Genomic DNA, 26,855 nt, shown 5'->3' with positions numbered 1-26,855 from the left:
ATCAAAAAAAAAAAAAAAAACACCCAATTAACAAAGTTGATCCAAAAGGGTCTAAAAAGCACACAAAATCAATTCAAAAAACAAAAATATGAGACAAAGTAATTACTTTCCGCTGCCAATGAAATCGTTTTTTGTATTGCTGTTTCAAATTGCAACACTTATCTCTCTAAGGCTTTCAATTAACGAAAACACAAATTTCTCTTGGAATACCGGAGTATTATGACCATCTATACACACACACAAAAAAAAAAAAAAAAAAAATCAGCATAACTCACTATTACTCTATATAAACCTCAAAAATATAAAGAGAAATTAAAGGGGTTGAATTTTTACGTTTGGAGAGAGGGAGTTTGCAGAAACTGTGGCTTTATATTTCTTAACTTGAGAGAGAGTTAAGGTTGCTAGGGTTTTGAGGTGTTATAATGTTTTTATTTTTATTTTTTATTTTTTAAATATTGTGCTGACGTGGAAGCAGAAACTGTGGTTTTATATTTCTTAACTTGAGAGAGGGGTAAGGTTGCTAGGGTTTTGAGGTGTTATAATATTTTTGTTTTTATTTTTTATTTTTTAAATATTGTGTTGACGTGTAAAATTGTGGTGCCAGCAGAGACTTCAGTTTTATATATATATATATATAGATTAGACTCGTTGGGTCCTAGTAGAGTATTAAAGAGGATTTATTTATATTAAAGAATTGCAGTTGCAGGTGATATCTGCGTTGCGTTGGATAAATTGTGAAATCAAATGAAATGCGATTGGGTAAACGACAAAAATGTGTTGACGTTACTTTCCCCTCACGCATCCAATTGTCGTTGGTGAGGATTGTTTTCCACTCCACAAAAAAGGCGCGTGGGAAAAATCTCTAACTTCCTCACCCCCTAAAACATTGGTACTTGTTTCTTTTCTTGCGACTCTTCCCACAACACAAACAACATTATCATCATCGTTACCTAAAATTTTGTTCTTTCTCTCTCTCCGTGTCTGTCTGACTCTTTACTCTCTCTCTCTCTCTCTCTCTCTCAGTCTGTGTTGTGTTAAGGTTAAACACTGAGGAGAAATGGTGGTGGACAAGAAGAAGAAGATTATGGCGTGTTTGGTGGCAGCCATAGTGATCCTCTGCAGCCTAACCCACGTCAGATCCGATGCTTCCAACCATCGTTACAAAGAAGGTGACGATGTTCCTCTATACGCTAACAAGGTGGGACCCTTCCACAATCCCAGGTACTTTGTAGTTGTACCTACTATGCGTTTCTGTTTTCCCTTCAATCTCACTATTCATGATTGGATTCAAAGTTCTTTCCCCTTTTACGTGTTTTCTATAAAGATTTTGGGGTTTGGTTTTATGATAGAATTCCCAAATCTGGTTTTTTATTAGAATTTGGACCTCTTTGGTTGCCAAGGACGTTTAGCTCAAATGGGTATTTCTTTGTTTTTTTCAATGGAGACTTTGAGGATTCGAATTTCCCTTCCTCCCCTTAAAATGATGTCTGAATTTGTTGGCCTCTCTACCCGTTCCTCTTTCTGTTTAATAAATTGGGTTTTGAATTTTTATTAGAGTGATGCTAGCAATAAAGTTTTTTTTTATTTTTTTATTTTTTTATTTTTTATTTTTTTGTGGTTTTGATAAGTAAGACATTTTTATTAAAATGAAGCCTTAAAGAATTACAAACGACCATTCATGTGATCCAAAAAATCAACTATGGAACAATATGACAACCCCCGATAAGTACTATATTCAAACAAACATCTTAGAAAACTCTTCATAATTTCCTCCAAAGATAGCTCCTCATTCTCAAAAGATAGCACATAAGAAAATTCGGAGTAACTTGCCGCACCACCTTATTTTTGTGAACGCCAAACACTCCTCTCCGTACAATATCACCTGCCTTGGCATCACCCATTTTACTCTGAAAGACCAAAGTTCACTGGCTATGGGACAATGAAGTAAAAGGTGCTCGATGGTTTCGCAACTGAACTTGCACATTATGCATCTATAAATAACCACCATCTTCCATTTAATAAGATTATCCATAGTCAATATGGAGTCCACAAAAAGAAAGCCACTTTACGTGGGATTTTACTACGCCACTTTCCAAGGGAACCTAGCTGTAATCACATGTCTCAAACATATGTAATAGGATTGAAAACTAAACTTTACCTTCTTATCTTATACTACAAATTTTACTACATAAGCTTTTAAAATAATGTGTCACTAATCACAAACTGTTACTTCCAAAATTTTCTACATAAGCTTTATTAAGTAATTTAAATATTTATTTATTATGCATTGAAGTGGACCAATCATATTCATTGCCACATTAGTTTGTAAACCATTTGTATTAACTCTAACATTTCCCTTTTTATTATGTTGAAGATGGATCTAAATGTTTTTTAAGAAATGGGAAGTTCGCTGATGCTTTATTCATTATTTTTTTGTGCACATGTTAGATTAATCAGATAAATCATTTGATTAAGTTGTGCATCATCAATTTATATCTGTTTAAAGGAAAACTACTTATAACAAAAAATCTGTGTAGAGGAAAACTAGAATCATGCTATTGTAAGCCAGATGATAATCAAATTGGAGGCTTGGTTCATCAAGTGAAACTGAACACTTTGTAATATTTATATTGATCTTTGGTAGATAATTCTGAGAATATCATGTAGTTAATTTCGAATCTGTTGAAGCTTCTTCCTCATCATTTTCTATTGTTGTTAAGTTGTTCTTTGTTTTTCATGCAACAGTGAGACATACCGTTATTTTGATCTTCCTTTCTGTTCACCAGGTTTGTGCATATTCATGTTTCTCCTCTTCAAAATTCTCTAATTTCAATGTAAAAGCTTCTTTTCCCCCCCAATATTCTGTTGATGGGTGTTGGTTGCAGCCCATATGCAAGAAAAGAAAGAAGCTCTTGGCGAAGTACTGAATGGGGATCGCTTAGTTGTTGCCCCTTACAAACTTGAATTCCTAAAAGATAAAGAATCTGAGATTGTTTGCAAAAAGAAGTTGAAACAGGAAGAAGTTTCTCAGTTCCGCGCTGCAGTTTCAAAAGACTATTACTTCCAAATGTACTATGATGACTTGCCCTTATGGGGTTTGTTAGGTAAATTTGACAAGGAAGGAAAAGATGACCCCAGTGAGCTCAAATATTACCTCTTTAAGCATCTTCATTTCGACATCCTTTACAATAAGGATTTTGTTATTGAGATTATTGTAAAAAGTGATCCAGATGCCCTTCTGGACCTGACAGAAGACAAAGAAGTTGACGTGGAATTCACGTACTCTGTCAAATGGAAGGACACAGAGATTCCATTTGAGAAGAGGATGGAGAAGTACTCTCAAATTTCTTCGCTGCCTCATCACCTGGAAATCCATTGGTTTTCAATAATAAATTCATGTGTGACTGTTCTTCTCTTAACTGGATTCCTTGCCACGATTCTCATGCGAGTCCTTAAGAATGATTTTGTTAAGTAAGAACTGTTTCCTAGCTGTTAATTAATAGACTGTGTGCGCATAAGTGGATCAAACATGTCTTTGTTTAACATTTACATGTCCACGCTCTTATTTGTAAAAGGTATACCCATGATGAGGAGGCAGCCGATGACCAAGAGGAGACTGGATGGAAGTACATTCATGGTGATGTATTCAGGTATCCAAAGTACAAGTCATTGTTTGCAGCAGCGCTTGGTTCTGGCACCCAGCTATTTACTCTGTAAGTATGCTTTTGGAGTTCACTTGTTAAAGTTTAGCACAATTAGGCTTATTTATTTATTTATTTAACTTTTGATGCTAAGCAATCTGGTAATTTTGTTTTTGTGCACATGTTTTCAGAGCGATTTTCATTTTCTTGCTTGCACTAGTTGGTGTGTTTTATCCCTATAACCGTGGAGCTCTATTCACGGCACTTGTCGTCATATATGCACTTACATCAGGGATTGCAGGCTATACTGCAGCATCTTTCTATTGCCAGCTAGAAGGACAAAATTGGGTATGTACTTACAGATTATTTGTTTTGTTGACTGTTCTATAGATATTTTATGGGAGTTCCATTTTGAGCTTCATATTGTTGGGACTCCTTTGTAGTTACATGTCTTGAATAGTAACTGTACTTAGTTTCACAATATTATACCATATACAACATGGTTTTGAGTTGTCGAGTCTTTTAAGTAAATTTCCTTCTTATAAAACGATGTGATTAGATTCAAAAATACTGCCTTCCAAAATCTGGTTTAAGGGTGGAAGAAAGGAATTAATAATCTTACTATTTTTATGGTTGCTATTGAGTGATGCATTGGTCAATGGCAATGGTGAAATCTTACTATTTTTATGGTTGTTGTTATCTTGAGTGATGCATTCTTCAATGGCAATGGTGTAATTGTTTCTCTTGGTTCAATCTTTTCTTTCTCAAATGAAGTGTTGTAAAAATAAGAAACCTCATGTCAAAAAATGCTAGGTTAAACAGTGATGTTTTTGGCATGACAGGTGCGAAATTTGTTATTGACTGGAAGCCTCTTCTGTGGACCACTGTTTCTCACCTTCTGCTTTCTTAATACTGTTGCAATTGCTTACAGTTCCACTGCAGCATTGCCATTTGGAACAATTGTGGTGATTTTTCTTATATTGACTCTTGTAACTTCACCTTTATTGGTATTGGGTGGAATTGCTGGGAAGAATAGCAAGGCTGAGTTTCAAGCTCCATGCCGCACAGCAAAATTTCCTAGGGAGATACCATCTTTGCCTTGGTATCGTAAAACCTTTCCTCAGATGGCTATGGCAGGGTTTTTGCCTTTCAGTGCTATCTACATTGAACTTTACTACATATTTGCTAGTGTATGGGGCCACCGGATTTACACCATCTACAGCATTCTGTTTATAGTATTCATCATTCTCTTGATTGTCACTGCTTTTATCACCGTGTCATTGACATATTTCCAACTTGCTGCTGAAGACCATGAGTGGTGGTGGAGGTATTATTTTCTTTCTCAGTTTTCTGATATTGTCTTTTTTCATCATGCTTAGCACAAAGTATTTCCCACTGCAGTACATGCTGTTTTATTGGGGGCTTATGTTGTCAATATATGTGTTTTGTTGCCTGCATCAATGCTTGCATTACTTTCTCTGGCTTTACGTTGTGCCACTTGACCCTTTTTTTAGCTCAATTGCCTAGTCCAGTTCGTAGTGCAGCTGGTCAATAACTGTCAATATGTTAGTTTTTTAATTATATCATAGAAAGGCAAGATATAATACCTGGTACTCAATAAGTTGGCAGTCTTGTGTATGTGTTTTAGAAGTAAAATGCAAGAAAGAGAGAGAAGGGGGCAGGGGATGAGGTTTCGTTTATATGCAGTTTAGGTAATAAAATGCAAGGGGTGGGGACAGGGGTTGAGGTTTGGTCTGTATAAGATGATTAGGGAGATGTTCTCATAATATCTATGTCCATGATTAAGTTGGTGGTATTGTGCCTATGGGTTTTAGGAAGTAAAATGCAAGGGGGTGGGGCTCAGTGATGTTTGGTTTTGACATAGGAATTTTTTAGAAGTTTAGCACTATATTAGGATTCTTGATAAGATCTTGGTGGATTCTTGAAAACTGTTTGATGTTGAGGAGTTTTGGTAGGGTTAGGTGAATAAAAGAATGGTTTTTTGTGGGAATTTGATGGCTGTTTGGTGTGGAAACATTAAATCGAGCAGGGAACAAAGGATCACACCTAGGTTCCCTAAAGCAATCTCATTTCGGAAAGAGAAGGCAATCACACCCTCAAATTTTAAAATAAGTTGCTAAATTGCCAAGATCCTTGTAGGTCAGGCATAAAGAGAATTAGTGTTCAAATCCCCCTCCCCCAATAACAATTGAATTATTTTATTAAAAAAAAAATTAACTTTTATTAGATACAATCTCTATATGAACATTATTGACTACATAAAAGCATTTATATAGGCTATGAAAAGTACTTAAGAACTTTTATTAGAAACAATCTGTGTTAATATTATTGACTACAGAGAGTGACTTCTAAATATTGTTTTCCTAAATTGACTACGACTCCTAATAACAATGAAAAGTACTTAAGAACTTCTGGAATCTGGAATCTTACTCTCTTATGTTTGATGCGGACTAAATGGAGGGAAAGACATCAGCATACTTTTGAAGATGCGGAGTACACGTCAACTCAATTGCAAGCATCTTTCATTAGTTCTCTTTATGAGTGGTCTTTTGCATTGGATCTCATAGATAGTATAACTATATCCATTCCTTCATAGAGTCGATCCATATGTAGATATTATTCCAATTGTAATTCTTTCAGTTACTTCATGACAGGAAATAGAAAATAAGATTTATGGGCCTTTGTACAACCAGTTCTAGAAAATATGGATATATCAAGATGAAACTTATTCTAGTAAAACTCAATTAAAACTGAAGTACTGAACCAACAACTTTCTGACTAAAAGAATCTTAGACTCGATGATAACTAGAGTAGCCTATAAAAGGTTCCAATAAAGGCCCCAGATGGAAACTAATTCATATTTCTTAAATCTCTTGGTATTTAATCTTGTTTTACATCAAACTCGTTCTTGACTGCATTAGTTTTTTATGCATTTGTATGAGATCTATTTCATTTTGTTGCACTTTGGATATATATATATATATATATATATATAGTACTGATAAAAGTTAGATCATTAGGAAGATGTTCATGTAATATATGTCTTTCTGTAACTGTATCTAAATTTATTTGCGGGCATAATGGAAGTCAGGGTGCATTAAGTGACCCGATTCGAGGAAATTTTCTAGTTATGGGTTGTTTGAATTCTGTTTATTTCTTTTGCAATCAGGTCTTTCCTTTGTGGCGGATCAACTGGCCTGTTCATCTATGGCTACTGCTTGTATTACTACCATGCACGATCAGATATGTCAGGTTTCATGCAAACATCGTTCTTCTTTGGGTACATGGCTTGCATTTGCTATGGTTTCTTTCTCATGCTTGGGGTTGTCGGTTTCCGTGCTTCTTTATTCTTTGTTCGTCACATATACCGTTCTATCAAATGCGAGTAGCAAGTCACTCGGTCTCCTTGAAGTTCAACAGGTGGTCTGTTTTTTCCTTTAGTGGGCTCATTTCCGGATACTAAACCAAGTTCATCAAAAAAGGCTGTTGATAATGTTTCTGATATTCTGGAGAAGATTGAGGCAATGCAACACATACTTGTGTTCAAGTATTCTTATCATTCCTTCAAGGGATTGATTACACAGTATGTGATCCATTAATGTGGTAAGAATATATTAGCGGAGACAATCTTGTCGAACTGTAGGATTTCTTAGAAACTTATACTGCTTATCCAAAGCAGCACCTTGTAAAACTTTCTTCTTGCCTTGTTCCTAGCTCCAAAAGTTATATTAATACATTCTTTTCATTTTGTTTTTCACCTACCATGTTTCAATCGCAGTATATGCATCCAATGTTTCAACCGTAGTATATTTATGCAAATTTTAATCTTACTAGTCCTAAATGTGGGGAAATTACCATAAATGCACTCTCCCGCCTCTCACATAATTGTGGGTCTCACAAATTAAATTTATGGTGAGATTCACAATTAATGTAAGAGGAAGGAGTACGCATTTATGGTATTTTGAGAGTACTTAATAATTTTCCATAAATGTGTCTGTCTTTAAATGACAAGCTTATTTTACTTCCATTTGATATTCCTATGCTCAGGCTCCATTTATTTTAGCATTGAACATTTTCTTTGCAACACCCTTAAATTTTTTTTTTTTTTTTAATCAAAAAGTAGTTTGGTGGATTTTTTTCCCCCTTTTTGGTAGTGTGACAGGATGGGTGCAATGAAACAGAGGGAGAGAGATGATGGTGGTGGTGGAAACGGGTTCAGATTGAGATGGTCCTGAGCATGAGTGGGGGTTGGAGGTGGTGACGTTTGGAAGACTAGGAGAGATGAAGATAATAGTGATATGGTATATGGAGGGGGGAGCATGGAGAAATTATTAGTGATGTAGGACATGGTTTACTATTTAATTTTTTTTAATTATTTAAATTTAATGTTTTTATGTAATTTTGCTATTTTAGGTTTAAGTTATTTATTTCCTTCTTTTTAAGTGCTTTTAATGTTGTTTAGTCAAATTAGGGTTCAATATGTTTTCATAGTCGCCTTAGGATATCTAGTTGCCCTAGGTTTTATTTTAATTATTTAAACGCATTGTAGCCTCCAAAGGCAATTCAGTTTTCAGAGATTATCAATAAACAAAGACGTTTTGTCAACTTTTCTTCTAGCGGATTCCAATTTTTATCACCTTGTGGATTCAAGAAACCCCTCGTAGATTCGAGATTTACTACCCAGAAACTAACAATTTAGTTTCTATCTATCAAAGAGAACATTGGGTGTGTTTTCTTCAGGCTTCTGCGACATTAGTAACTATTTTTTTAAAATAATGTTTTTTACATAAAAATATCAAAATTAAATCATTACAAAAATTAAATATTAAACAGTGTCCTATATCAATTAGGTCCATTAGGAGGATTGTTGACGTGATCCTCTTAGTTTTTCTAACCAATAAAATATTGTTATTTATGTAAATATGATATCACCTAGTGATTTTTATTTTTAATTCTCTCACCTTCTTTCCATATAACATTAAATGGCATTATTTAATTGGTTGGAGGATCTCGTCAGCAATCCTCTCAGTGGACCTAATAATTTCTCAAGAGTGGAGGAAGGGAAGGGGAGAGGTGACTTTAAAAATAGCTTTCCTCTTTTGTTTTACTTTGTTTCAATTATTTCTAATGCAATTACTTTTGTTTTAATTTGTTTCAATTATTTCCAATGCAATTAAATTTGAGTGAGGTTAATTATTTCTTATATATATAAATTCTAAAAAAAAAAAATAGAAATTTATTTTATATATATAATTAATGCACCACATATAAATACATGAAAATAAAAATGCATTTATCCTATTAATACTCTTTGTAATTACATAGCATAAATTAAGGTTATTATAGTGTTTGTTATATACTACATTATTAAAAGGAGGAAAAACAAACAACAGCAAAAAAAAAAAAAAAAAAACAAACAGAGCATTAGTATTTTGTACCTCTTAAATATAAAAGAAGGCAAGAACGAAAGGAATTATTCATTGATTATAGAATAAAATTATATTGACCAATAGAAAAAGGAAAAACAAAGAATTCTTTAATTTTTGTTAAATAAAATCTCTGAAAATACACTTGCAAAACATTCAAATACATTTTAGATAAATAAATTTGCTAAACATTGTGCTCTTACGAGGTTCATTTCCATCATAATTACATATCTGTTGGATACAACTCCATTTTGTGTTTTAATTTATTATGATTATTCAATTTATGTTAATTTAAATGCCATCTTTTAAAATTTCTATAAGTGGTATATTATTAATGGCATCACCTGTTTCTAGTATTTAATCAAAGTTTTCTTGTTAAAATATAATGATACGACGATTGAAGTAGTCTCCAATCTATTTCTATATCTATATTATATCTAGAAACTGAAACATAGCATTTATTGTTGTTATGCTTCAGTTGAGCCACATCAACATCCACATCATTATCTTTTTTATTTCTAGGTTTCTTTTAATTTTTTTAATCATTATCCTTTTTATTTCTAATTTTCTTATAATTTTTTTAACATGTACTTTTCTTTAAATATTTACATTTTCTCAAACATTTCTCCTTCCCTTACCCTTTCATCTCTCCACTACCTTCTACCTTAATATCACATTCTTCTTTCTCTTTATCTTCTTTTATTTTGTCTCTTCTTATTCTCACTCTTTTACTATAAATTTGTCATTCTTTCTTCTATTCTATGCATAGTTTTCCCTTACAAAAAAAAAAGTTATATCTCTCTCTCACAATTTTTGGTGGATTTTTTTTCCTTGCATCTCTGCTTTAGGTTGAAAATTTTTTGTATTCTTTAGAACTCTACTTTTGGTTGATACAATTTAGTTTTGTGTTTTAAATTATTATTATTATTATTATTTTTTTTTTTTTTTTTTATGGTTCTCTTTGATTGTTAAATTATAAAGAACTAAAGATAGTATATAAGATTATAATATTATTCTATTACATAGTATGATTTGGATAATTTGGTGTTTATTGTATATCTTTTATTTTTACTTTTTCTTTTCTTTTCATCTTATTTTATATAACATTTAAATTCAGCCACATCCTCCATATCATTAAACTATTTATATTTTCTCTCCTTTTTTATTTTTAAAAATTAAACCTGTAATATTTTACTTAAATTCAAATAAATAAAATTGTCCTCATAAAACTGTATTCATTTTTTTTAACATTTATACTGTAGGGGCTGAAATTGTATTGATTCCAAAACCGGATTGGGCTCAAACGTTAACGGCCCAAACAATAAATTTGTAGAGCGTGGATTGAAGAACTAGATTTATCCCAGAAGAAAAACGATTAAACTTAATGATTCAAGATGATATGACACAAACAAGATTATCGAATTTTATCCTCGGAACAAACTAAGTTATTTGTTTCATTTGGTTTTCTTCAATACATAAATTGTATATCAGTTCCAATCCCTTTTTCAGTGCATTCTTCCAGGTTATATATTGCAATCTTCGTGTCATCCTTACCACATACGTGTATGTTAGATTAGGGGGATTCCTTCCTGTCCCATCCAACATTTCCTGGAACCATCAACTAGTAGCTATAAGGCTGCTTGATCACTGTTCAAGCATCACTTCCACATTAATGCGGCCAGAGAGTTGGTTAAGAAGCAATTAATGCGGAGGTCGCAGCCTTTGAAGATATTTGTCTGCCTTTTTATTCTTATCCCTGGTCCAATGTCCTACCCTCAGTTGTGACGTAACCCCGAAGTAAGTCCGTGATGATAAGGCACTCAGATTCACCTCGGACACATGTTGCCGAGAATACTTTTGTCCTCGGACGCTTATTGGACTCATCTCGCATTGCCTCTACTCCTCTCTTAACTTTATTCTACTCATAGAATTATTTGGGCCTCCTCGGATGGTCTAATGTCCTCGGATAGGGCCATAGGCCCAGTTAATACTGCTTTTAACAATACTTCCTGATTAACTGGCCCCCACAATAGCCTCTCAAAATCTTGCTTTTTGACGCCTCGGAAGAAAAGGATGATTTTGATGTCCTTATCCCGTCTTGTTTTTGGCTTTACTCCGTATTCTTGACCTCCTTCATGTCTTTTGGTATGCTTTGGATACGTTCCTAACGCTTCGGTGTCCAAGGCGTGCCTAGCATTAAATTTTGGCGACGCCCCTATCTCCCACGTTCAATGGTAAGATGTAAATCGAACGGTGGGAGGCTTTTCTTGTTTTACGAGCGGGAACTTTCCCGCTTATAACTTCTGAGCCACTATAAATAGTTTTTCAAATCAACTATCTCTCTTACTTTCAGCAATCACACAATCCTAAAGCTCATACACTGAACCTGTCACTTTCTTTCATTTCCCTGTGCCTTTACAAATACTAGACTCTTGTCCGAGGACCCTCTTTGAAACCTGTAAGTCTTCTTAAAACCTTTTTTAGTTTTCATCTTAAACTTGTTAATTTTTCTTCGAAACCCCTTAGGAAAATGGGTAAATTTGAAGATCTGGTTAAATCCGAGGAGGGTATGAGAAGTTTCCGGGCCAAGTATAGGATTCCACCAACTGTGGGTATGAGGTACGCTACCTAGGGGGAATGGGCTGGCGCTAGGAGAACAGGGGAGGTGGTCATTCCTATGATCGCCTTCATAGAAGGGGGAATGACCATTCCCATGGGTCCCATTACCAGAAGCTACCTTAGGTTTTTTAGGTTGTCTCCCACACAATGTGCCCCAAACATGTTTAGGGTCCTGGGAAGTATAAAAGCTTTAAATGAGATAATGAACTTGAACCTGACCCATCATGATGTAAACTGGGTGTATAATCTGCACAATTTGAAGGGGCAGGGATATTACCTCAAATCGAGGTATCCTGTCGTAAGACTAATTCAGTGCCTTCCCACTTCAAACAAGAATTTAAAGGAGGACTTCCTCATTTTTTCCGAGAAATGGCATGATGGCTTGCCTTGCCCAACGGAGGAAAGAGCACCAGGTAGGAGTATAACCTTGGGCTCATCAATTTTGGTTTACACATCCCCCTTTTTTTTTTTTTTTTTTGATATTCTATGTCTCAATACCCTGGTTTCTCATGAAACTTCTCTTTAATTCAATGATTTGCAGATAGGCATTACACTAAACCTAAACTCTCTTTAGTCAACAAAGCAAGTTTGGATAGGGTGTTGCGAGCCAAAATATACGTGAACGAAGTTGACGGTCAACTCCGAGTAGCCCACTTGATCCTCGGATACACACCTCTCTCATTCACCTTTCAAGCTCCCAAATATGTAATAAGAGCTCGAGATCCTTGGCTCCAACGTATCAGCGTCGCCTACCAGGGGTTCGTCGTTCCAGAGGGTGTCCCGCTCCCTAGAGACACTCCCCTTACTCAGCCACTTTTTGTTGCCAGTCTTTTAGCAGAACCATTCGCATCTCAACCCGTCCTTAGAGAAGAAGAAGACAGAGGAGAGGTAGAAGAAGAAGAAGAAAGAAATCCGGAGGAAGTTGTAGACTTGACAGATTCGTCGGACGAGTTCGAGGTTTTTAATCAGACTATACATTCCGAGGACGATCCCGATGAAATGGGTATACAAAGTAAAACCCAAAAAAGTCTAATGGAGCTGATAGAGAACCAGCCCGAGAAAAGTGCACCAGGGAGACCTGCCTAATCTCAAATTCCTCCTCCTCCCACTAAGTCTCCTCCTCCTACTCTTCACCAACCTCCTCAACCTGTCAGAGTTGAAGCTGCTGACTTGAAAAGGTGAAGGGAGTAGAAGGGGAAGGACGTGGTAGATGCTAGAAAATCCCGTCCAACCCGGGAGGAAGAGGCCCAGCTAGCTGCAAAGCAACAGAAGACCAGCCATACCATACAGCGGGGCTAGGAGAGGGCAGACACTCAACCTCCTGAGCCACATGCTTGGCTGCTAGCCCCTATGCATGGTGGAGAGCCCCTAAGGGATGATGCATCAATTAGGGACTTCAACGGTGGCATTGGGTGCCACGTAGCCTCGGCTGTAGAGGAGGCTTTGTTGCTTCTAAGGGACATGGCCAAAATAAAAAATGCAAGGAAGAATGAACTCATCCTCAACAATAAAAGATATTTGGGAATGGTATAGTGTCAACTTTCTTTCTTTTTTTTTTTTTTACTTGCAGTTATTACTGGTTGATGTGCGCCTTTTACTGACCATGGTGTTGATCTTTTCCTTTTAGGTTATCCAAAACACTTTTAGACTGGATGAGATGTCCAATAACTATCATCAACAGTTAGAGGATGAAAGGAAGAGACAGACGTCTATCGTACAAATGCTGACCATATCAGAGCATAACCTGGCCGAGGCAAGGAAAAAATTAACTGTTGAGGAGCAAGCTCGCCGCAGCGCTGATTCTACCTTGGAAGGTGCTGATGTGCATGAAGTATATACAATAAAGTACTCACATATCTACATATTTAGCCTTACTTTTATGTTATTTTGTGACTTATTATATATTATCTTTGTGTTGTAGGTAACAAGGGCTTTACATGCAAAGTGGGCTAGGCCAATTGAATCAAGCCAACTTACATCCAGCCATGCATGAATTCAAGAAAAGACCAACCCAATTAAATTTAAGTCCAATTGGAGCAAGGAATCAAAGGAAATTCGCTCCAAATCCAAGTCCAATTCGGATTAGGATTCCAGACTGCACATCAGTTAGTATTTTTGGCATAACTTTCGGCTCAGATGTCCAATCGAGATGATTCAAGTTGGGTTGGAACGATAACTTAAAGGGCTACAACTTTGTAGGTTACCAAAAGTCCAAATTCTGACGTTAAATGGGCCAAAATAGTCGGTTAAGTGAAGCCTAAAAATCTGGGATTTTCTCCAAACAGGAATTCAACTTGTAATAGGATTCCTTGACCTATTTAAGGGCTCTTTTGGGCAAAATTCAGGGAGGCTGAGGCTAGTGCTAGGGCTGAAGGCTGAATGCATAGAGAGTGTGGCTACTTCTTTGGTTTTCTTCCATGACAGTTAGTTTTATTTTATTTGAGTAGTTTAATGTTTAGTATTTTATTTTTGTGTTTTCTTTCAATTACCATGTGTAACTAAATTTATAATTAGGGTTGAGGATGAAACCTTGTTAAGGATTAACAGTAATATTTATGTGATTTGATTTTTCCCACAATAGTTGTTCTTTATTGATTTAAATTGTTCTTGCTTCATATCAATTGACTAAGATGAGATTCTAGATATGAGTTCAATCATGTTTTTCTCATGATTTAGGATTTATCTTAATTAATTGAATGCTTGGTTTATTAATTCTTGATTATAAAATTGGATATCGCTTGTGATTTGTTTGTCAATGGATACAATTTATGATTTGATTTTTAGAATTGGATATATCTTGTGATTTGTTTGGCTACGGATACAATTAATGATTTGATTTTATACTTAAGAAGCGAAGAAGAACATGCTTTTGATTTTTAAAGTAAGGATTTTAATGATGATATTTTCCATGATAGCAAGATTGATTTCTAGATTATCATTCAGTGGTTGGGAAAAATTAATGATCATAAATATATACTGATATGACTTACAAGGCGGATTCCAAAACCTTAATTCCTTTCCCTTGATTGTATATATCTTTTCATTGCTTTATATATTTTGCTGAGTTTAACTATTTGCTTAATTTTATTATTTGCTTAGTTTATTTTATTGTAACCAACCAATTTTTATTTAAACTAGATTAGGATTAATTTGGTTAAGGTTTAATTCATTTTCCTACGTTCATACAAGTCCCTGTGGATTCGACCTCGTTCTTGTCCAACTATACTTCGGTACGGTTCGTACACTTGCGAGTATTTTAAAATTTCACAACAGGTGCACAAAGGCAAGCCGAGGATCAAGGGAAGCGCCTACGCGATGCAAATGAAGAGTTGAAGGCTGCCAAGGAGCAAATGGCAGTTCTTAAAAAGCAGCTGGAGGAAGCCCAAAGATTGAAGGATCACGCTCAGAAATCTAGGGAGGAGGCTGAGAAGGCAAAGGTTGAGGCCGAGCAGGCAACGAACGTGGCCAAACAGAAAGGCTACGACCTCGGGGTTGCTGAGACCGAGGAAACCCTTATGGCAGAGGTCCCTGTGGTGTGCCGCATTTACTGCGCCCAAACTTGGGATGAAGCCCTTAACCGAGTCGGGGTTGAGGCTTCATCTGAGTTGAGGAAGGCAGAGAATGTGTTCTACCTTCTTGCAATCCGAGTCTCGGATCCTCCTTCCACTCAAGTTGAAGTGACTTCCATTCCTACTGATCCAAATCCAGAAGTACTGCTTCAGGAACCTCCTCCTCCTAGCCAACAAGAACCAACCAAAGAGACCAGTGCTTCACTAGAAACATCCCTGGATAAAGCTGCAGCTGTTCCGGAGGCAGAGGTTGCTTTTCAAGGCTTTCAGCGAGATTTGGCTTCTACAATCATGCCAGCTGAGGGAGCTGCTAAGGACAAAGAGGGAGTAACTACCTTTGAGGCAGACAAACCTGCCAACCAAACTTCTAAGCTTCAAATTAAGTTGAAAAAATAGGCCTTATTTTGTAATTCAATTAGAACTTTTGTAAGGGATTTTGCTTCCGTTTGTTTGTTGTTTTCTTCCCCCTTTTTTTTTTTGGACATATCTTAATGAAGTATGCATTTTTACTTTTTGAAATTTGTTTGAGTTGTTGTTTATCTCATCTTTGTGTTGTTCGTTTTGTCATTTTAGTTTGGGTGGTTTCATCTTGATTGTCCTTTGTTTATATAAGAGAAAAAAATATAACTTACACATATTAACTATTATCAGCCAAAATGGATGATAACCATTAAGACTATGACGTCACATAGACACATTTCGGATATGTATACATTAAATGATAATTATACATTATACATTAAATTAAGAACCCTGTGATCCGAGGACGGAACTTCAATTATACATTAAATGATGCTCACAGGCCTATTGGGATTTATATCTTCAATAGATAATTAAGAACCCTGTGATCCGAGGACGGAACTTGAGGGTTTATTATTTTGAAATGCCCAAGTTCATGTGGCACCAGCATTTTAATAACAAGAGGCTGTATTAGTTTCCATTAAACCCATTTAGTGCTTCAATAGATGTCACAGGGTATTAATTTCCACTAAGTTTGTAGTCCGAGGAACCTGACATAACTTAGTTTCTGTTTAATACTTCAATAGATGTCATAGGGTATTAATTTCCACTAAGTTTGTGATCCGAGGAATCTAACATAACTTAGTTTCTGTTTAATACTTCAATAGATGTCATAGGGTATTAATTTCCACTAAGTTTGTGGTCCGAGAAACCTGACATAACTTAGTTTCTGTTTAATACTTCAACAGATGTCACAGGGTATTAATTTCCACTAAGTTTGTGGTCTAAGGAACCTCACATAACTTAGTTTCTATTTAATACTTCAATAGATGTCATGGGGTATTAATTTCCACTAAGTTTGTGGTCCGAGGAACCTGACATAACTTAGTTTCTGTTTAATACTTCAATAGATGTCATAGGGTATTAATTTTCACTAAGTTTGTGGTCCGAGGAACCTGACATAACTTAGTTTTTGTTTAATACTTCAATAGATGTCATAGGGTATTAATTTCCACTAAGTTTGTGGTCCGAGGAACCTGACATAACTTAGTTTCTGTTTAATACTTCAATAGATATGGAAACGCATGATGTATGATTGACATAAATTAAAAGAAAACCAAACTAAATTACTTTTATCAATAATAATACCTCTTGAGATTGTTTACATTCCAAGGATGGAGTACAGTTTTTTCATCTAGGTCTTCCAGATAATAGACTCCTATTCCAGTTACTGAAGTAATCCAATAAGGTTTTTCCCAATTAGGCCCCAATTTTCCCCAAGCTGGATTTTTGGTGGTTCCCAGAACTTTCCTCAGCACCAGATCTCCTACAGCTAACAACCTCAGCTTTACATTAGTATCATAGTCTTGCTTGAGTTTATACTGGTTGTAAGCCAATTGGACCATTGCATTCTCCTTTCACTCTTCGATCAAGTCCAAGCTTTTTTCTAACAGCTCATCATTACCATCCGAGGTAAATGTACTAGTCCTTAACGTTAGGAAACCAGTTTCCAAAGGGATGACGGCCTCAGCTCCGTATGCCATTGAGAAAGGAGTCTCTCCTGTTGACCGTCGAGGCGTTGTTCGATACGTCCAAAGGACGTGTGGCAATTCCTCCACCCGTTTTCCCTTCGCATCATCCAACCTATTTTTAAGTCCATTGACTATAACTTTGTTGACAGTCTCAGCTTGCCCATTCCCTTGAGAATAGGCCAGAGTGGAATATTTATTCTTTATCCCTAAGTCTGAACAGTATTGCCTGAAGGCCTTACTATCAAATTGAAGGCCATTATCCGAGATAAGGGTGTGTGGAGTTCCGAACCGCGTCACAATATTTCTCCAAATAAACCTCTTAACATCTACATCTCTAATGTTAGCCAAAGGTTCAGCTTTGACCCACTTAGTGAAATAATCTGTGCTGACCAACAGATATTTTTGTTTCCTAATGTTTTAGGAAAATGGCCTACAATATCTAGACCCCACTGAACAAAAGGCCAAGGGCTGGAAAGGGGATAAAGAATTCCTCCAGGCTGATGGATGTTCAAAGCGAATCTTTGACACTGGTCACACTTTCTAACATACTCCTGCGCTTCCTTCTGCATATTTGGCTACCAGTATCCCTGAGTAATGGCCCTGTGAGATAGGGACCTTCCCCCCGTGTGGCTTCCACAAATTTCTTCATGCAGCTCCTCTAGAAGTGACTGAATACCTCCACTACTTTTCCACCCATTTTCTGGACCATACTCATTCCCATCAACAAAGCTTCATACTCTGCTTCGTTGTTAGTAGCTGAGAATCCCAGCCTCAAGGACTTCTCAATGATGATCTTTTCGGGGGATACCAGCACTAGCCCCACTCCCGCTCCCCGTTGATTTGCTGCACCATCCACATATACTTTCCAGGATGAGATGTCCTGTGTGGAAATCAGGCCAACCGACTTTTCATCCATGTCATGTTGCTTCATCTCAGCTTCTTCTAGGAGCTCGGTGAACTCGGCTACTAAATCAGCGAGGACCTGGCCTTTCACAGAGATGCGGGGCATGTATTTGATGTCAAAAGCTCCTAGGATCGTGCCCCACTTAGCAATCCTCCCCGTGTAATCTGCGCTTCTAAGTATAGACTTGAGTGGCAGCTGAGTTAGGACTACTACAGTGTGCGCCTGAAAGTAATGTGGGAGTTTGCAAGTCGCATGGATTACTGCCAAGATGGCCTTTTCTAGGGATAAGTATCGCACCTCGGCTTCATGAAGTGACTTACTTACGTAATAAAATGGCCTTTGAACGCCACTATCCTCTCGTATTAAGACAAAACTAACTGCATGAGAGGCAACTGCCAGGTAAGCAAACAGGACCTCGTCCACCTCAGGGCTGGACATGATAGGTGGCCGAGATAGGTACTCTTTCAGCTGCTGAAATGCTACAGCACATTCCTCGGTCCACTCAAATCCTTTCCATTTATGCAGTAAACGGAAGAAGGGCCTGCATCTATTAGTTGACCGGGAGATAAATCGGTTCAAAGCAGAAGTCATTCCTGTCAGTTTCTGCACCTCTTTTAGATTCCGAGGTGCTTGTAAATCGTTAATGGCCTTAATCTGGTCTGGGTTCACCTCAATTCCCCCATAAGTCACCATATACCCCAAGAACTTTCCAGAGCCTACACCAAAGGAACATTTTGAGGCATTGAGGCGTAGCTTATGCTTTCTCAGAATTCCAAAAATACTCGTAAGATCTTCCACATGCTCAGACACCACTTTACTCTTCACAACCATATCATCGATATAGACTTCAATGTTTCTGCCCAGTTGTGATTCGAACATTTTAGTCATCATCCGTTGATAGGTAGACCCCGCATTTTTCAAACCAAAGGGCATCACTTTATAATGATAGTTTCCAATAGAGGTGACAAAAGCTGTCTTCTCTTGATCGTCCAATGCTAGCGGTATTTGGTGATATCCTTGAAAGGCATCCCAAAAAGTCATCCGAGGATGACCAACTGTTGCATTCACCAATTGGTCTATTTTCGGCATAGGAAAAGGATCCTTGGGACAAGCATTATTGAGGTCCGTGAAGTCCACGCACACTCGCCACTTCCCAGTCTTCTTTTTCACCACCACTGTGTTGGCTAACCATTGAGGATAAAAAACCTCCTTGATAGCCCCGGCCTGCTTGAACTTGGCCACCTCAGCCCTGACGGCTTCGGCGTGCTCTTTTGATGGTCACCGAGGTGGCTGTCTCTTCAAAGTAATTGAAGAATTCACATTGAGTTGATGATAGATGAAGCTCGGATCTATACTCGGGGCTTCGTATGGACTCCATGCGAACACATCGACATTTTTTCTGAGGAATTCTACCAACTACTCCTTTTCTCGCGAAGGCAGTTTAACCCTAATCTGGAAGAATTTCTCTAGATCATCAGCAACAATTACCCTCTCCAGATCTTCGCATTTTGCCTCATCGGCCAGTCCATTTAAGGGTAATGCTGGGGCTTTTAATTGCTATAAATCATTATCGGCGGTAGCCGAGGTCTCCGCCTCTGGCCGATGTTGGATAGCCATTACCAGGCATTGCCAGGCTATAGCCTGACTTCCCACTATCTCCAAAACTTGGCCTCCGGATGGGTACTTTACCTTCTGGTGTAGAGTAGAGGAGACTACCCCCAGGGTATGGAGCCAAGGTTGGCCCATAATAGCCGTGTATGGAGAGAAAACATCTACAACGATGAACTCCACCTCCACCATATCCGTACCGGCCTGCACAGGTAGCCTGATCTGACCTTTTGGGACGACCATTCTTCCCTCAAAACTCACCAGAGGTGAACTGTAAGTTGTCAAGTGCTCAGGCTTCAAGCCTAGCCCCTTGTATAAGTCAGGGTACATTATATCAGCAACGTTGCCCTGGTCAACCATTACTCTCCTCACATTGTACCCGCTGATTCTCAGTGTGACCACCAGAGCATCATCATGTGGCTGTATGGTTCCTACTTTGTCTTCATCTGAAAAGCCCAAGACCAACGGGATGTCCATCCTGGCTCTTTTAGACGTTGAGCTATACTCCTTGGTCGGAGATCGGGATTCTGATAGTACCCTGGATGGACAAGAGCCAGTCCTCCCCGGGGCAGCAAAAATAACGTTTATTGTGCCAAGGGGGAGACTTGAAGAAGCATCCCCCCGCATCTCCGAGCCTAATTGGCCTACCCGACCACTGAAGTGGTGCAAGAGTTGCTTCAACTTCCCCTCTCGGACTAGTTGTTCCAGATGGACCCATAAATTCCTGCAATCATCAATTGTGTGTCCATGATCTTGATGATAGTGGCAGTAAAGATTCTGGTTGCGTCTCGTAGGCTCCCCTGCCATCTTGTTAGGCCATTTAAAAAATGGTTCGTTCCTAATCTTCTTCAGCACCTGTTGCACCGGCTCCCGAAACACAGCATTAACCGCCTGGGTGTTGGCAGAACCTGACTGCCCAACAAAGTCTTTCTGAGGCCAGTTACTGTTGTACCTGTCCGACCTAAAATCCCTCATCTCCTGAGGGATTACCTTAGCCTTTCCTTTTCCCTGAAGTTGGTCTTCTTCTACTTTTCTGTACTTGTCAATCCGATCCATCAATTGATGTATACTAGTAACAGGTTTACCAGTTAAAGACTTCCTCAAATCATGCTCAGCTGGAAGACCGGCCTTGAAAGTACTTATAGCCACATCATCATGCTCTCCCTCTATCTCATTAAACATCTCCCAATATCTATCCGAATAAGTTTTAAGAGTCTCACCCTCTCGCATAGACATAGACAACAAGGATCCCAACGGCCGAGGAACCCTGCTGCAGGTAATAAAACGAGCGCCAAAAGCCCGGGAAAGTTTCTTAAAGGAATCGATAGAATTAGCCTTTAAACCGTTGAACCATCTCATCGCCACCGGGCCCAAGCTTGATGGAAATACCTTACACATTAAAGCCTCATCTCTGGAGTAGATAGCCATCCTTTGGCTGAAATGACTAACGTGTTCCACCGAGTCTGTCCGACCATTATATAGGGTGAATGTAGGCTGATGAAATCGCCGAGGAAGATTCGCGTCCTCTATATTTCTTGTGAAGGGTGATTTGGAAACTTGGCTTAACGCTTTGTTCATGGCGTTATTCCCCACGCCTCTGCGAGGCGGACTTTTGTACCTACGTCGATGGTGAGGCTCCTCTTCATAGGAAAAGGTCTCGCTAGGCGGGGTTCTGGATCTCCGTTTATAACTAGCACCATCTGTCTCCTCGGAGGAAGGCTCGGAGCTGGGTGGAGAATATCTTCGTCAAATGTGACGCAAATCTCTTTTCAATTCATCAATTTCACGTTGCATGTCCCTGTCATTCTTTGCATGTGATACACGACTCTTCCCTCGAGACTGGCTTTTGCTGGTATGAGTTTTGCGTACACTTCCCTCACGATCCTCTCTCCGTTCGAGGCTCTGGTATAGATTGCCATGCTGGGAGCCCCTTGATTCTGCTTGGTGTGGGTCAGCATCTGTCTGGTGCAACCCCGCTGCTACCTGGTATGGACCTGCTTCCTCCATCGTGAATGTTGTAACCGAATTTCCTTTGGCCTCAATCAAACTCTTCCCACAGACGCCGCCAATTGTAGGAACTGAAATTGTATTGATCCCAAAACTAGATTTGGCTCAAACGTTAACGGCCCAAACAATAAATTTGTAGAGCATGGATTGAAGAACTAGATTTATCCCAGAAGAAAAACGACTAAACTTAACGATTCAAGATGATATGACACAAACAAGATTATTGAATTTTATCCTCGGAACAAACTAAGTTATTTGTTTCATATGGTTTTCTTCAAGACATAAATTGCATATCAGTTCCAATCCCTTTTTCAGTGCATTCTTCCAGGTTATATATTGCAATCTTTGTGTCATCCTTACCACACACGTGTATGTTAGATTAGGGGGATTCCTTCCTGTCCCATCCAACATTTCCTGGAACCATCAACCAGTAGCTATAAGGCTGCTTGATCACTGTTTAGGCATCACTTCCACATTAATGCGGCCAGAGAGTTGTTTGAGAGGCAATTAATGCGGAGGTCGCAGCCTTTGAAGATATTTGTCTGTCTTTTTATTCTTATCCCTGATCCAATGTCCTACCCTCAGCTGTGACGTAACCCCGAAGTAAGTCCGTAATGATAAGGCACTCAGATTCACCTCGGACACATGTTGCCGAGAATACTTTTGTCCTCGGACGCTTATTAGACCCATCTCACATTGCCTCTACTCCTCTCTTAACTTTATTCTACTCACAGAATTATTTAGGCCTCCTCGGATGGTCTAACGTCCTCGGATAGGGCTATAGGCCCAGTAAATACCGCTTTTAACAATACTTCCCGATTAACTGGCCCCCACATATACTTTCACCTTCCTTTTACTTTTTTATCTCCTCACTACCATCTACCTTAATATCACTCTTCTTCTTTTCCTTTATCTTCCTTTATTTTGTCTATTTTTATTCTCATCCTCTTAGTATAAATTTTTCATTCTCGCTTCCATTCTATAGATAAGTTTCCCTCACAAAAATCTCTCTCTCTCTCTCTCTCTCTCTCTCTCTCTCTCTCTCTCTCTCTCTCTCTCTTTTTGGTGGATTTTTTTATTTTTCTTGCATATCTACTTTAGATTGATAAATTTTTATATTTTTTAAAACTCTACTTCAGGTTGATGCAATATAATTTTGTGTTTTAAGTTTTTTTTTTTCTTTTGGTTATTTAAGATTGTTTAATGTTATCCTATTGCACTAAAAAAAATAATGATAGTTTATAAGAATGTTAGTATTCTATTACATAGCATGATTTGGATAATTTGGTATTCATTGTTATATCTTTTTTTTTCTTCTTCTCATGATATTTTATTCAACATTTGAATTCAGTCACATCCTTCATATCACTAAATTATTTATATTTTCTCTCCTTTTTTATTTAAAAAAATAAAAATAAAATATTTACTTAAATTCAATAAATAAAATTGTTCTCATAAAATGGAATAATGCTATGCTAGGGACACACTCATTCTCACATCCAATGCATAAAGGAAAAAGAGTTTGACTTACCTACAGTACTTTTTTAATTGGACATGTCCTTTTATTTTAAATATACAATGGCTAGTAGTAGTGGGTTTTAATCTCGACTTTTTATTAAGTTAGTGGATAATGTGGTAATTTCTCATTAAAATAAAACGAAATTTCAGTTAAAAAAGTACTGGAGGTAAGTTAAACCCAAGGAAAAAATGAATACAAAACAAATGCCAATTTAGAAATACTAAATCAAAAAAAAAAAATTAGTGAGGATATCAAACCAAATATAACATATATAAAAATAAATAAATAATAGTTATGGGCATACTAACTTAAGGGTAGCAAAATTAAATGAAAAAAAAAAAAAAACGCTAGAAATGCATATTTAATGCAATAGAATCATCATCAAATTTTGGAAAACAATGGGTGTCAATGGAGAGAGAGAGAGAGAGAGGCTTATGGTAAAGAAAAAAAAAAAGCAATACAAAGTAATAAAAAGTAGATAAAAAAAAAAAATCAAACGGCAATTAGTAACTGTTACTTGGAAAACAAAGAGGCTATAAGAAGAAGTATAAGATAAAATAGAGATGATCATACAGAGAACATTAGAAACATTACAATGAAATAAAATCAAACGTTACATTCACTTAAAAAATTAAATCAATAATCAACAATTAAATACAATCATAGTACTACATTTGAACTTAGAATTAATCAAACTCTAACCAAGGAAACCATATTTCCAATCAGGTGTGACTTACCTCCAGTACTTTTTTAATTGAAATCTCATTTTGTTTTAATGAGAGATTGTCACGTCACCCACTAAGTAAATAAAATGTGAAGATTAAAATTCATTTCCACTTGTCATTGTATATTTAAAACAAAAGGACATGTCTAATTAAAAAAGTACTGGAGGTTAGTCAAACCCTTTCCAATTATAACTAAAAATGAGATGTTCTCAAGTAATAATAGAAATTACATAAGAAATAAAGTTAGAAAATTTTTAAATCATTTTTTTGAACATTTCATTTAACCTTAGTTATAATATATCTATAAAATCTTCACACACTAGTACTTTTAAAATTTTAATGAACGATACTACCTCTCATTTAACATCTATGTTATGCAAATCATTAACCAATAAATATATGATAATGGTAAGAAACTTTACAAATAAGATCATTAAAAAAAATAATAAAACCAATTAGTCACTATCATTGTGAAGTAGTAGTTTATGGTTTTACGCATCTAAAGAAGTAGAATATATAGAGTTTATTTAAGGTATATGTAAAGATTCACATTAAAAAAAATGTATATGTAAAGTTTTTATTAACTTAAAAGATAATGAAAAATCAATTGTTAATAATTAAAACAATAATAATAACTAGCCTCTGAGCACACGCAGAAGCTTCTCTGTTTTTTAGGTAAAGATTAATAATTTGCATTTATCATAATTTGAGATTTCTACTTTTTCCAATCACTCAAAAAAAAAAAATGAATACGTGGGGTGAATTTTGTAGATTGGAAGAGTTTTAAAACTAACAAAAAAGTTATCCTATTTTGTAGGTAGTTAGAGAGTAAAAGTAGGAATTTAAATTAATGTAAAAGTAAGAGTTTATTAGAAGCAAGAAGGCATTTCAACGTAGAAGTAGGAATTTATTATTTTTATCAATTTACTATTTTAACCCCAATTTTAAGTTTTAGGTAGGGATATTTTTTTAAGTAAAAAAAGCAATAACTGACTTTTTTTTGCCAATATACTATTTTAACCTCATTTTTAAGTTATTGGTTAATTAATTTAGGGAGATTTTTGACAGAAAAAAAAAATTTAATAACTAACTTTCTGAATTCTCTTAATATATACAGATAATAATATATTTAATGAGAACTCCCTAAAAAAATTATCACAACTAGTTTATAGTAAAATCTCAAACTACAATAAAGTAAAATAAAAATAAACCACACTTTCTTTTGATCCCATTTTCAATGGTTTTCTCGTGCCTTGCAAGGTTTTGCAACTAGTCGGATGTAGAGGTGGATAGACTTGGAGCTTACATCCATCCCTCATTTCCAACTGTTGAAGCATCTTTGCCAATTTTGGAGAAGGATGTAAAACTTCCACATCCCTCAAGGTAGTCAAGCAAGATAGTTCATCTGGGGGCATTATAGAAAATTTGCAGCGGTCCAAGACCAAACGTTGAAGACTAGACATTGCACCTTTCTGCATAATCCATTGTAAAACATCCACATTTGCCATTTTAAAGACTTCAAGTTGACGAAAACTTCTTTCGACACAAATGAGGGAGTTCTGATGAACACCTCCTACTACCTCAAGTATTCGAAGATTGGTAAGGCTACCCAACACTTTCATGGCTTGTAATAAGTCTGTGCGTTCTAAGGTTATCTTTGTGAGGCTCAACTGGAGTGAAAGTGGACTTGACAAGTGAAGAATTTCATAAATCTTCAAAGTTTGTAGATGGCGCAAGGGATGGAGGCTTGACAAAAGCATTGACTCCCTTCAACTTGAAGAATGCAATCTCAATTTTCTGACATTAGGAAATCTGGCCATGGCAAAGAGACTCGTAGTGTCTTCATTTAAATCTATACCAGTAAGGACTTGAAGATTAGGTAAACCTGCTTTATTGTCAGTTTTAGGTAGATATGTTGGTCCATCCAGGTACAAATGTCTCAATTTTTGTAACTTCCATTTCCCCTTCGGCAAGCATTTTATTTCAGAATTTCTCATGTCCAAGGTCTCTAGATTCCAGAGGTTGCATATAGAATCTAGAATCAGATGGACTCTATCACCTCAAAAAGATCAAGTTTTCAATATTTTTGGGGATTAAGCAACGAATGCTCAAATTCCTGAACTCTCACCCAAACCAACTTGTTACTTTTGCAAAGCCATTCCAAGTAACTTTCATCAGGAGGATTCTGGAGTTTAACAACCCCCCCAAGCCTATTATAGAACGACTATTTGAAGGCTCACAAGGGCTTGAAGAAATGTATGGATAGTTGGCATAGTGGATAGAAATTCTACGGGATTTGCTCATGGGTGAAAAGTAAACATCTGAACGAACCTCAATAAACTTCCCTTCAATGCTCTCCGATATACAAAGGTCTCGTAGAAGATCATGTATATGACATGTTTTGACTCCATGTATATGACATGTTTTGACTCCTCCATCTAGCCTTTTCGTTGCCACTTGAATCAGGCTCCGATCAAAGAGTTCCTCCAAGTAGTCTTTAGCAACATCCTCCATATTCTCGTTGCCAGTTTTCTGTATAAATCCCTCAACTATCCAAAGTCGGATTAGTTGTCTCACAGGTATCTCAAAGTCTTCTGGGTAGATACCTAAATATAAAAAGCATGGTTTAAGGTGTCGGGGTAAATGGTTGTAACTTAGAGCCAATATGTTTATACAACATGATCTATCTTGAGTCAGGTACCAATTGACATGGCCAGTCAATTTTGACCATGTTCGATGCATTTTCTCCTTATTCACCAAAAGACCCCCCAATATGACAATAGCAAGTGGTAAACCACCACAACTTTCCACAATATGTCTTCCTA

General features: G+C 36.8%; 2 protein-coding genes across 2 annotated transcripts; one reads left to right on the top strand and one right to left on the bottom strand.

Annotated features, from left to right (window-relative positions):
- The first annotated feature begins 897 nt into the window (after positions 1-897).
- LOC126714132 (transmembrane 9 superfamily member 2-like) lies at positions 898-7,419 on the top strand. Its single transcript, XM_050414138.1, has 7 exons — positions 898-1,221; positions 2,746-2,786; positions 2,886-3,471; positions 3,576-3,713; positions 3,833-3,989; positions 4,484-4,968; positions 6,832-7,419. The coding sequence occupies exons 1-7, from the start codon at positions 1,058-1,060 to the stop codon at positions 7,049-7,051; spliced, it is 1,791 nt and encodes a 596-aa protein (XP_050270095.1). The 5' UTR covers positions 898-1,057; the 3' UTR covers positions 7,052-7,419.
- Positions 7,420-19,728: 12,309 nt separating this feature from the next.
- On the bottom strand, positions 19,729-21,357 carry LOC126701015 (uncharacterized). Its single transcript, XM_050399164.1, has one exon. The coding sequence runs from the start codon at positions 21,355-21,357 to the stop codon at positions 19,729-19,731; it is 1,629 nt and encodes a 542-aa protein (XP_050255121.1).
- Positions 21,358-26,855: the final 5,498 nt, after the last annotated feature.

This window comes from Quercus robur, chromosome 2, assembly GCF_932294415.1.
Source record: "Quercus robur chromosome 2, dhQueRobu3.1, whole genome shotgun sequence".
NCBI lineage: Eukaryota > Viridiplantae > Streptophyta > Magnoliopsida > Fagales > Fagaceae > Quercus > Quercus robur.
The sequence above is the reverse complement of the archived record's forward strand: the minus strand, read 5'-3'. Positions and strand labels throughout refer to the sequence as shown.